The sequence below is a fragment of the Muscardinus avellanarius genome, assembly GCF_963383645.1.
Source record: "Muscardinus avellanarius genome assembly, chromosome: 12".
NCBI lineage: Eukaryota > Metazoa > Chordata > Mammalia > Rodentia > Gliridae > Muscardinus > Muscardinus avellanarius.
The window spans coordinates 41215290-41228766 of record NC_137798.1 but is presented as its reverse complement, the minus strand read 5'-3'; the positions used below and the strand labels follow the sequence as shown (position 1 = coordinate 41228766).

The 13477-nt window shown below is 36.4% G+C and overlaps 1 protein-coding gene across 3 annotated transcripts in view; it reads left to right on the top strand.

The window, feature by feature from the left end:
• RALGAPA1 (Ral GTPase activating protein catalytic subunit alpha 1) overlaps window positions 1-13477 on the top strand; it is a gene marked incomplete at both ends in the record, with an annotated part of 259063 nt that overhangs the window by 103866 nt on the left and 141720 nt on the right. For 2 of the 3 annotated variants that reach the window (XM_080708297.1, XM_080708296.1), the window contains 4 exons: window positions 2789-2956; window positions 6046-6170; window positions 7201-7417; window positions 8327-8503. In XM_080708297.1, coding sequence (XP_080564423.1) covers window positions 2789-2956; window positions 6046-6170; window positions 7201-7417; window positions 8327-8503 — 687 coding nt within the window. Of the gene's footprint in view, window positions 1-2788; window positions 4319-6045; window positions 6171-7200; window positions 7418-8326; window positions 8504-13477 lie in introns of all 3 variants that reach the window. The other variant, XM_080708295.1, reaches the window with a different exon arrangement.

Below are 13477 nucleotides of genomic sequence, written 5' to 3'. Positions count from 1 at the left end.
CTTTTGAGTGGAAAAAAATTGAAGTATCAATAAAGGAACTGAAAATTAAAGCTGCTATTCTTTTTTCTGAAATTTATGTAATTGTTAGTCTTATAACATTAGATTGAATGTTGTGGATTTCTTATCTTGAACTTTGATAAAACTCCAACACAGAGCGTGGTGGCACATGCCTGTGATCCTAATACTTGGGAGGCTGAGATAGGAGGATCATAGTTTCAAGGACAGCCTCAGCAAGTAGTGAGATTCTCATCAACCTATTGAGATCCTGTTTCAAAATAAAAAGAAAATAGGACTGGAGTTATGGCTCAGAGGTAAAGTGCCCCTGGGTTTAATTTCAACAGAAATGCACACGCACACACAGAGTCAACTATAAAATTTTAAGAATTATTATAGAAAAGTTACATAGTTTTTATTTTTTGCTGAGTCATTTTATTTTATGGAAAGAAGTATGGAGTATATGTTGGATATAATATCTGTCCTCAAGGTAGAGAAGTATAACAAATCACAATATATTTTTCAAGATATACAAATATATATGCATTAGTTATATGCTGCAGTAAAAATGAGAAAAAATTCGTAAATGTGAATTTTGCAATGAAATGTTTTACTTTTTATTTTGAAAAGTTTGTAAGGGGCATTCTACCTCCAAGCCACACCCCAAGTCTAATTTTTTTTTCTTTAATTTGAAACAGGGCCTCACTAAGTTGTGGAGGTCCTCAGTATATAGCTGAGGCTGGCCGCAAACCTATTTTCTCCTGTCTCAGCCTCCCAAGTACTGGGATTACAAGCATGTGCTCCTACACCCAACATCCAAAGTCATTTAAAAAAAATATTTCCTTCAGCATAATGACAAATTTAAGATAGATTCTTTGGGGCTTCATACAAAAACACATTTATTTTTTAATTTAGTTTAATTTTTCAACATTATGTATATCTGCTGAAGTTGTAGAATTACTATATTTGACTTATTTTGGAATCCTACACATGTATCTTCAGGAATATACTATAAAATCTTGACATAATACAAACTTCTGTTGATCTGAATTTATTAAAAAGGCAGATCCTTCAGGGCTTCATACAAAAGAGGATATTATTGAAATAGCAAAAAGCCGCATCCAGAGCTGGGCGTGGTGGCTCACGCTTGTAATCCCAGCATTCAGGAGGCTGAGACCACAGAAATGCGGTTTGCCTCAGCTACTTAGTGAGACTCTCCACAACTTAGTGAGACACTGTTTCAAAATAAAGAATAAAAAATAGGCCAGGGGGTGTAGCTTGGAGGTCAAATGCCCCTGGGTTCTGTCCCCAGACCTGCCCCCCCCCAATGCATCCTTTCATCTGTAGCAGGACCCCTGAAAATACTTTGAATGACAATTCTTACTTTATAAATGAAGGAACTGGTCTCAGAATCCAGAATAAGTAATTCTGAGTTCAAAACCTAGTACTATCAGGAAATGTCTTGTCATCTTGGACAAGTCACTGCTTTATTTTGTATCTAAATTTTTCATTATGATGTTTAGTTATAGTTCTGTTACTTCCTATTTTTGCATCATAAGTATAATAAGTAGCAACAGCTGACTTTTTTACTCTTTATTCTTTACTTGCATTTTGCTGGCTTCTGAAAACAACTTTTTTGTTATTCCTGGGTAACTTAAAGACCATGATGGATTCATAAACATTATATTTAACTTCTGAAATTACTCTTTGAAATGTGTATGTGTCTAAACAGCTAAATAATATTTCATCTTCTGATTTTTCAATTTCATAAATATTTTTGAAGATTTACCATATACTTGGCACTTAATGCATTAAAATAACTCAGTGACAAAAAACACCAAAACTACTGCGCATACTTTATGAATTTGAGAAAGTAACTCAACCTTTCTGGGCCTTCATTTTCTCATCTGTAAGTGAATTAAATTAGATCATCTCTAAATGTCCATTTTGACTCCAGAATCTGTGACACTTAAAAAGAGAAACTGTAAACCAGGTGTGGTAGCGCACCAAGCTTGTAATCCTGGCATTCGGGAGGCTGAGACAGGAGGATTGTGGTTCATGGACAGCCTCAGCTACTTAGTGAGGCCCTCTGCAACTTAGGCCATGTTTCAAAAGTAAAGAATAAATAATAGGACTGGAGGTGTAGCTCAGAGGTAGAATGCCCCTGGGTTTCATCCCTTGTACCACAAAACAAAAACAAAAAAACAACTATAGTTTTTAGAGTTTGGGGGTTAATAGAAAAGTAAAGTAAAACACCTTAGATATCTGACAGAGAGAATTTTAGGAAAAGGTGGAGATTTCTACTTATAACACATGAGTATCAGGCAAGATTTGAAGAAAAGATGCTACCTTTTGCCTATTTTGGATTGAAGCAGAGGAATTTTAAGATTCTGCAGTGGGATATTTAGGTCAGCTTTATGTGATTTTTATGGATTTTTTTCCTGCTTTTAAAAAAGTAGAAAAAATTAAAAAACAAGCTTGAATTGCTTGATTTATTGGCACAGCTCTATCTTTAACTGCACTTCCAAATATTCATCACCTCACTGTTTCTTTGCATGTTAACATTTTAAAATGTATTTTGATAGTTTTCTAATTCATTGACACTACGTGCTATATTGGCTTGTGCCCATCATTTTCTTAAAAAACAGATTTGTATTTTTAATTGATTTTCTTTTATTGAACTTACAAAAAAATCTAAGAATTTTAAAACTGCCTAGGCTGTGGTTGAAATTAATATTTATTTTGTATATTCATATAGTTCCTACTCTCTCTATATAATTTCTCTCTTTTACAGACATTGATGATGCCCAAATACTTCCTCGCTCAACTAGAGTTAGACATTTTTCACAAAGTGAAGACACTGGAAATGAAGTTTTTGGTGCCTTGAATGAGGAACAGCCATTGCCTCGAAGTAGCAGTACTTCTGACATCTTGGAACCATTCACTGTTGAACGAGCCAAAGGTGCAGTTCCTGTCATTGACAGTTCATCCCGTCATGCACCAAGCTTGCAGAGTTCCACAGAGGCTTCTTCAATAACTAGATCCACTGAAAGCCACATCACTGATTCTCATAGTAGAGAGTCTTCTCTGGAAGTTGGTGATAGCATATATGACCATCTTTGTCATTTAATAGGTCCAGTAGAACTTGCAGATTCAGCTTTCGAACAAATCCAGTACATTGACCTTGAAGGAGACGATGATCTTCTTTCTTCTCTGAAAGAATATTTTAAGGAAAATCAGAGTAAAAATGAGATAGGTAAAGATACAGGTTCTCAGGAAGTGATTATTGCAGTAACTAGGGATGAAGGATCATCCTTAGATAAATTAGAATACATAGATCAGGATATTAAACCAGAAAATGTCATATCATTTGTTGGGACTCCTGAAAACATACAGTTTCCAAAAGAACCAAACTCAGCTGTCTTCATGAGTAACATTGCACCTAACCACTCAGATAGTTTTATGAGAACACAAACTTCTGAAAAATCTAAGCAACCAGACATTAATAAACAGTCATCAGAACCTAGTTCAGGTGGCCCTTGTGATAAAGAAAAGAAATATCTGTATAGACAAACAGCTACAGAATTAGATGCCTGTGTAGATGTAGCATTAGTTGAAAAACTTAAGGGCGTGCAAATTCATGAAAAAATCACTGTCCCACATGTTATGCATGTCAAGAAAACTACACTAAAAGCACCTGTTAACCGCAGAATGCCTCATGTTTCAAATACTAGCAAGCTTTCTCCAACTAAAAGGAGCTTGTCTGAAACAGTAACTCATAGGGCCAAAATCATGAAAATTGCTACTAAGAAGCGAAATAGTGTTCATGTTACTTTTAGACCATCTACTGAATCTGTTCAGTTTTATAATCCTCTGGAAAACAAAGAGGCTCCATGGAAGACGAGACTCCGGAAGCTCAGTGGCTTTAGTAGCAGTAGCAGCAGCAGCACCAGCAATACCCATACCAGTTCAGCTAGTGGTCCGGAATTTGTAAAGCCTGGTGTGTACAGGCCTCTAGATACAATTAACACAGCATCACTTAGTGGAAAAACAGTGAAGGAATCCACCGAGATTCCCACCACCATATTCCAAAAAGAAGAAATTGCCAGTAACCAGTTAGGTAATCGTAGTACTCTCAGGTCTTCAAGTCATGAGGCAGGACTACAGCAGGGCTCCCTGGGTGGCGTTTATAAAACTGTTGTACATGCTCTTTCGAAGCCGAAGGCAAATGTTTCCCCACAGAGGCAGAACAGAATGCCACCAGAGGCTCCACTGAGGGATCTGTACAGTCATGTAATGGGCTATTTTGGAAGGAAGGCTGCAGGTGAGCACTAACAGTGTGCAGAGCGCAAAAGGAGAAAGACAGCACCAGTTTGGCTTAATGCAACTGAAGCAAGCTATAAGCAATCAAAAAGCTTTGGGATGGTCACTGCTTTCTCTCTGTTTGGTTATGCATGCGCCTTTCCCCAGCTGTATTTTTCCCAGCATAAAATGTTTATTTAAATTACTAATTTCCCTTATAAGGCAATTATTTAAACCTCTTTGCTGCTGAACAAGAGGATAGGAAATAGGAAGATACAGGAAAAATTTTAGCGATCTCTCAAAGGATACCTAAATCAAATATTTTTTCTGACTGTGTACCACATGAGTCTTGAAATTAAGTTTACTGAGAAGTTAACACTTTTCTCTTGCCCTGCTGTATTTTATTTTTAAAAGGGCACTAGCACTATTGAATTGAGTTTATTTTTGCTGTTGATTTATTTGGTTTTGTATTTTTTCTTGGTTGAAAATTACTTTGACATCTAACGTAATAGAAATCAAAGTCTTATAACAAGCACCAACATCATACTTATCTTGAAAAGGAAATTATTTCTTCTAAAAGTGAATCTAGTCACTTCATTTAAGCCATTTACAAACTGTAGACTTTAGAGTTGCATTCATTTATATAGAATGCAAGCAATCTCCCTGAAACATCATCACTTTTTTTTCTGAGATATTAAATGTTCCAAAGGTTTCATAAATTGCTAATCATAAATTAATATGGAACCTCTGTGGACAGATTATAGAAAGAAATAAAGATTATGGTAACTTTTATATTGATTCAAAGTTAAAAAAAAAACTACAGATATAGAAAATTAACTTTCAGCAGTAAGGTAGGTTTTGGTTTTTATTTGTTTTAACATGGTTTTGTTAGCATGATTAACAACGCTGTATAATGCATCTCGCATTGAGCCATTAATGCCACCTGAGGGCAGTATTTGACAGCTTAGCAAAGCCTGGCCAGTAATATAAAGATAATGGTATTTCACAATGAATTTCTCACCAGTGTATTTTCTTAACCTGAAATATTTTTTAGCTTGTTAGGAATATAAATGGTGCTTATTTACTTTTCACTATGGAGAAATCAACTTTTCAACAGCAGTAGTAGTGACATGAATAACATCTTATTTTCTGTTAGTTTTCTGAGTTAAAATTGTTTTATGAATATAAATCATGTCATGAAAATTATTTTTAAGCCTTTATAAAAATAAATCTCATTTTTAACAATAAAATTTGATTTTATAATGGATAGAAATAATATTCTATCAAAATCACAGCATTTTCTTAAATATAAAAATCCAAACTTAAGTCCATTTGTGTCCTGTTGAGATTTGCATAGATTGAAGGAATATATTTCCTGGGGGAAAACACAGAATTATAAATCACTAAGGTTCTAAATAGAAGCACACAGGCAGGAAGAAAGATAAATTAATATACCAGTTTCTTTATAGGCAATATTAACCCGACTTCAACTAGTGCTTATCTGTAAGCTTTCTTGCTGTTTAAGGTTACACTGAAGATTGACTAACATTTGCTTAGTTAAATAAAGTAAATATCAATTTACTAATTCTTAAGATTAAATCTAAAAGGAGGGAAATTATTCATAAATGCATGTTTGGCAAATAATTGATATGGCATAGGTACGTTGTTTTGGGTTGTTTTGTTTGCTTCAAGTTTAGAAAATGTAGTTAAGTTTATCCTCACTATATATAGTTATTTATTTACTTTTAGTCAATAAAGAGGACATGAGCCCCAAACTGCCTCCTCTTAGTAGTGATATTGGCAGCAGCAGTGCTAATGTTCCTGATCTCATGGATGAGTTTATAGCAGAGCGGCTTCGAAGTGGTAACGCCTCTGTAAGTTCTTTATACACTTATTTATTTACTTATTTGTTTATTTTGGCTTAAGAGTGGAAAGTTAGGGACGTAAAATGTGTGTGTATTTGTACTTAGGTACATATCTGTGGAAATTTGTTTAAATTTATTTAATGTATTTGTGGAAATTTTTATTCAAAATAGCCTTCCTCCTAAGTTTAACCTCCCCCCCCCCCCTTTGTGGTACAGAGAGGTGGAACCCAGGGGCATTCTACCTCTGAGCTACACCCCCAGCCCTATTTTTTACTTTTTATTTTGAAACAAGGTCTCACTGAGTTGCAAAGGGCCACACTAAGTAGCTGAGGCTATCCTTGAACCATAATCCTCCTGTCTCAACCTCCCACATGCTGGACACTCATGTGCCACCACGCCTGGCGTAAACCCTTATTTGAAATAAGATTTTTAGTGTGTGTGTGTGTGTGTGTGTGTGTGTGTGTGTGTGTGTGTGTGTGTGTGTTTTACAGGGAATTGAACCCAGAGGTATTCTACCTCCAGGCTATATCCCCAGACTGATTTTATTTCTTATTTGGAAATAGGGTCTGTCTAGGTTTCTTTTTCTTTTTTTTAAGTTTAGTTCTTTTACAGTGGTTAAAAATCATTTTGGAATCATTATATTATGACATCTTTGCCATTATTTTTTATTCTCTCCCATTGTCTCTTTTTGCTTATTTTTTTCCATTTAAATACTTTGCTCTTTGTATTGTTTAACTTATATTTATTCCATGGATCATACTGAGGCTTAAAAGGTTCAGGTCATCTACCATGATATTTGAGTCTCTTATTTCAGAAACAACAATAGTTGAAAACTAGATCCACATGCTCACATAGATTGTTTGGTGAGTACATCTCTCCCTACACACACACACACACACACACACACACACACACACACACACACTCATTGCAGGCCCTACATCTAAGCACTTACCATGATGTTTTGGGAATTGAAGGCTTCAGCTGCTTAATGAGAATAAAAATACTTTTTATGGTAAAATATTTCTTGACTTTTTAGACTATGACAAGAAGAGGAAGTAGTCCAGGCAGCCTTGAAATTCCCAAAGACCTCCCTGATATTCTAAACAAACAGAACCAGATGCGCCCTATTGATGACCCAGGCGTACCTTCGGAATGGACTTCTCCTGCTAGTGCAGGCAGCAGTGATCTTATCAGCTCAGATAGTCATTCGGATTCTTTCAGTGCTTTCCAATATGATGGCCGAAAATTTGACAGCAAGTATCTTTTACTACTTGAGTAGTATGTTTTGTATTGTCTGTTTGAAATTGACTTACAGATTATATAGTCATTACTTACCTCTCCAATGTTACTTAGTAAGTGGTTCCTAAATATTTTGGTTTCACTTTTCAGTGAAATTCCAAAAGATGTTTCAAGGAATTACTTCAAGTTGAGACTACTTTATTTTGCCATACTAAGGACATTAAAAAAAAACAAAAAGCACTGCCATTTTACAAAACACATTATATTTTTAAGACCAAAACTGTAAAAAAGGAAAATAATTTCAGGATGAACTTGATATAAAAAACAAAAGGGCAGTTATGGTTATGAGTTGCCACTGTTTATATTTGGGAACCATTCTGCAGTTATGCATGGTGCTACAATACTCTGTTGTTCCATGTTAAAATCACATCAGTGATATTAGTTGGTACTGTATCACTTCCACATAGTTATTCTGCTATAATTTGTGAAGAATTGAAGATACATTGGAGAATTACATATTTCCTTTTCTCATAGATTTATTGTGTTCTTGTCTGATTTCAGACAAATATGATTTAAGAGAAAGATTTTTACCATGTGTCATTTGTTTATTCTTATACTAGAGATTGTAAAATGATTGACAAATAGTTAAGTATATTATCAGCCATCCAGAAACATGGATAAGGATAGTAATAACATATCACATGTCTTTCTTATTATTATTGATACTAAACTATGGAAACCTTTAAAATTATGTTTCTAACCATAGTCTTCAAAGTGTTACACTTGCCTGAGTGGTATTTAAATAACATACATTTAAGGGAAATGTTAATGTCTGGTCATTTAATTGATTTAGCTGTATCTGTCTTATAAAATTTTTGGTTTTAATACTGGGGCTTATATATAACCATTTTATTTTCCTTTAGACTTTGGCTTTGGAGCTGACACTGGAATCGTATCTTCTGCTGATGTGGATTCAGGTTCTTTTCATCATCAGAGTGCTGAGGAGCAGGAAGTAGCTAGTCTAACCACACTTCATATTGATTCTGAAACAAGCAGTCTTAATCAACAGGCTTTCTCTGCTGAAGTTGCAACAGTTACTGGTAAGATTATGTCAGGGAATATGTTCCTTACCTGTGTTTTGTTTTTGTTTTTGTTTTTTTTGGTGGTATTGGGGTTCCCGGAAACCCTTCTACCTCAGGGCTACACTCCCAGGCCGTGTGTGTGTGTGTGTGTGTGTGTGTGTGTGTGTGTGTGTGTGTGTGTGTGTATCAATCACAGCTGGCTTCGAACCCGCGCGATCCTCCTGTCTCCACCTCCCAAGCGCGGGGATTAAAGTGTGTGCCACCACGCCTGGCTTACCTGTGGTTTTTAACCTACTAAAAGAATCTGGTTAGAATTTTTAGAGGTTTTACTCATATTACTTGTTACTATATAAGTATTGTTTTTTTCATTCGTCTTCATGTAACAGTGGAGGGATAGAAACATTAAAAATAGTTTCTTGACATGAAGTTCATGCAAGTAAACTTTAGGGTACCACTTGAGCTCCTAATATTGCCTACAGAATTTTGTGCATACACACATTAGAGCATTTTCTAATGTTATTTTAAAATAGATAACTAGGGGCCAGGAAATAGCTCAGTGGCAAGGCACATGCTTTGCAGGTGTAGTGCTGTGGGTTTTATCCTTGGTTCCATAAAGACAACAACAAAAAAACCCTTTAAAATAGGTAACTAAAAATATTTTTAAAGTAGCATGCTCTGTCTTTTTCATTGTCATATGGAGTTTCCATAGATTTTTGGGGGACAAAGTATTAGAGGAAATATAAAGCGTACTGCCTAATAGAAGGCCTGATTATCAATATACTATTATATGTTTTTGTACAGTAAGTTATGCTCTTTAGAACTTTGCACATGTGGCCAAATCCAACTATAATAAGATAGGTAGAGTCCAAGAAATCTGGCCATTTTAAGTGCTGAGTTGCATTATTGCAGGGTTAGCGCAGTGATCAGAGTGAGCCTGAGCAGCTAGTGGCCCATAGTGTGGGAGGGTCCTACTGTATGTTCTGAACTTACTCTCATTCCACCTGCAGTTTGTTGCCCCATGCTAAGTTGTTATTCATTCCAGCTTAAATATCAGTGGAATGGTTTTTGTTTTCTGTAGTTAGCTGGAACTTGGAAAACTGGAGTAAGAAATACATCTCTGAATTAATCAGGCACATTCCTTAGCCAGTCTAGACACATGAAATTGGGACAGGGAAATACTAGATAGGCAGGAACTCTTTCTTTGTTTTCACATTTAGCCTCCTCCCAGAGGATAAGTACTTTATTTATTTATTTATTTTGGGTGGTACTGGGGTTCCTGGAATCCTTTCTACCTCCGGCTACACTCCCACGGGCTACCACTCCCAGACTTAATTTTATACTTTTTTATGTGGAAACAGGGTCTCTTAAGCCAGCGCGGTTGGCTTTGAACCTGCGTGATCCTCCTGTCTCTGCCTCCCAAGTGCGGGAATTAAAAGCGTGTTCCACCACGCCTGGCAAGGATAAGTACTTTAGCATGTCCTATCGGAGGATAGAATCTGAGGGGAAAACAGGAGTCATCAGGGTTAGATTCACAGTCCCATTTTCATAGGACTTAAATTATTCAAAGAGAAATAACAAGAAAATTCTTTTTTTTATTATAAACATATATTATTGTCATTATCCTTAAAAATAAATATAAGTAAAAAGAAACAGCCTAGCCGTATATACTTATAATCTTAGCTCCTTGTGAAGCTAAGGCAGGAGGATCACAAGTTCGAGGTCAGCCTGGACAACTTTGTGAGACCCTATCTCAAAATTTTAAAAAGGACTAGGGACATAGCTGAGTAGTAGAGTGCTTGTCTAAGCATATGTCAGACTCTGGCTTAAATCCCTAGTGCCAGACACACACACACACACACACACACACACACACACACACACACACACAACAAGTAATGGTTTATAAATAAAGATCACAGTGTAATACTACTATAGACATACTAAAACAGCTGAAGTTAAAAAGTTAAAACACTCACTAGACAAAATGTTAAAATGGGTGGAAAACAGTATGTCTTATACATTGCTAGTGGCAAAGAAAAATGGTAAAGCTACTCTGGGAAAATATGGCAGTATCTTCTAAAGTTTAAACATTTACCATATAATCATTCCTAGCTATTTACTTTGGACATTGGTATGTGAAAGTTCATGGCAATATTATTCACAGTAGCGAAAAAATGAAAGTAACGCAAATATCTATGAACTAAAAATTTTAAATGCTTAGGAATAAATCTAACCAAGGAGATGAAAGATTTCTACAATGAAAATTATAGAACTAGAACACTGATTTAAAAAATTGAAGACTAGAAGATAGAAAGACCTCCCATGTTCTTTGATAGGCAAAAATTAATATTATTAATATAGCCATATTGCCAAAAGCAGTATACAGATTCAGTGCAATCCCCTTTAAGAAACCAATGGCATTCTTCACAGAACTAAGAAAAACGGTCCTACAAGTCATATGAAGAAATGCAGGACCCAAAATAGTTAAAGCCATCCTGAGCAATGAGAACAGTGTTAGAAGCATCATAACTGCATGATACTGGCATAAAAACAGACATGGAAACCAGTGGAAAAGACTAGAAGGTACATAGTATACCCATAGAGATTGTCATCTGATCCTTGACAAAAGCACCAAAAACATACATTGGAGAAAAAAATGGCCTTTTAAACAAATGGTGCTGGGAAAACTTTACAACTGCTAGAACAAAACATAGGATCAGTCCTCCAACATACAGGCACAGGCATTGACTTCCTCAGTAAGAGTCCTAAAGCCTAAGAAATAAAACCAAGAATTAATAAATGGAATAGCATCAAGTTAAAAGGCTTCTACATAGCAAAAGAAATGAGTGTGATGAGAACGCCTACAGAATGATAGAAAATCATTGGCAGCTAGTCTTCCAACTGAAGAGTAATATCCAGAATATACAAAAACTCAAAGAACACACACAAAAATCCCCAATTAATAAATCGGCAAATAGCTGGGCGTGGTGGTACACGCTTGTAATCCCAGCATTCGGGAGGCTGAGATAGGAGGATTGCGGATCACAGACAGCCTCAGCTACTTAGGCTATCTGCAGCTTAATGAGACTGTGTTTCAAAATAAAGAATAAAAAATAGGGCAGAGGGTGTAGCTCGGAGGTCAAATGCCCCTGGGTTCCATCCCCAGACCGCAAAAAAGAAATAAAATAAAAATCAGCTAAAGATGAACTAAACGGACACTTCTCAAAATAAGAAATAGCCAATATATATATTAGAAAATGTTTGACATCATTAGCAATCAGGGAAATGCAAATCAAACCTGAACTGAGATTTTTTATCTCACTCCAGTTAGAATGGCAGCCCCAGGCCGGGCGTGGTGGCGCACGCTTGTAATCCCCGCGCTTGGGAGGCAGAGACAGGAGGATCGCGCAGGTTCAAAGCCAGCCGCGCGCTCTGGCTTAGGAGACCCTGTTTCAAAATAAAAATGTTAAAAAAATAGGTCTGGGAGTGTAGCCCGGAGGTAGAAGGGCTTCCAAGAACCCCAGTACCACCAAAAACAAAAAACAAAACAAAACAAAACAAAACAAAAAAGAATGGCAGCCCCAGCTCTATTTAGTTTTTATTTCAGAATTGTCTCATTAAGTTGCTGAGGGCCTCCCTCAGTTGCTGAGGCTGGTCTTGAACCTGTGAGTGATCTTCCTGTCTCAGTCTCCCAAGTACTGGGATTACAGGCATGTGCCACAGTGCTGCACTAAGAATTCTAATCTTGATCAGTGAAATCTATAGTAGTGCAGGGATGTTATCTCATTTTCTGTTTAGAAGACAAAAATCAGCAGCTACTACAACTACATATGCTCAGTATACAAACTGTTCAACACAGTGTCTTCTGAAGGTGAAGTTTTCATCACATTATCATACTGTTATTTTAGCAAAGTGATATTGGTAGTCCTGAAATATTTGTTCATTTTCCTATAATAAAAGTTTTCAGAAACCACACAAGAAATCCAGTAAAGAAATAAAATTTAGCCTCTTTTATCAGTATAAAAATAGTATTATAGCTTTTAAAGAAAATAAAACTTTTCAGAGGTAAAAGTCTGTAAAGTCTGCCATTACAGATTTTTGTTAAGTAATATTAAAGGTAATAATGACTGATAGCTAATGTTAATATAAAGATATTTTTTGTGTGTGTGTGGTACTGGGGTTCTTGGAAGCCCTTCTACCTCTGGGCTACACTCCCAGACCTATATTATATTTTTGAAACAGGACCTCTTAGGCCAGCGCGGCTGGCTTCGAACCTGCGCGATCCTCCTGTCTCTGCCTCCCAAGCGCAGGGATTACAAGCATGCGCCACCACGCCCGGCTAATATAAAGATATTTCAAATCATGGTTGTTTTTTTTTAAATTTTTGGTGATACTAGGGATTGAACCTGTGTGTGGGAGAGGTCTACCTCTGAAATACACTTCAAACTTTGTTTTACATTTTATTTTGAAACAGGATCTCACTAAGTTGCTAAAGTCTTTCCTAAATTGATGAAGCTAGCCTTGAACCTGTGATTCTACTGTCTCATCCTCCCAAGTACTGGGATTACAGGCATGTACCACCCTGCCCAGCTTAAAATTTTAATTCTTAAAAATGAGTTAGCCGGACATGGTGGCCCACGCTTATAATTCCCGTTCTTTGGAGGCTGAGACAGAGGATCTCATAGGTTCGAAGCCAGCCTCAGCTATTTAGTGAGCCTCTCAGCAACTTATTTGAGACTCTGTTTCCAAAGCCGGGCGTGGTGGCGCATGCTTGTAATCCCTGCGCTTGGGAGGCTGAGACAGGAGGATTGCGCAGGTTCGAAGCCAGCCTTAGCTGGCTTAAGAGACCCTGTTTCCAAATAAAAAAATATAAAATAGGTCTGGGAATGTAGCCCAAAGGTAGAAGGCTCCTGAGTTCCATCCCCAGTACCAATAATAATAATAATAATAATAATAATAATAATAATAATAATAATAAAAAAAAATAAAGAG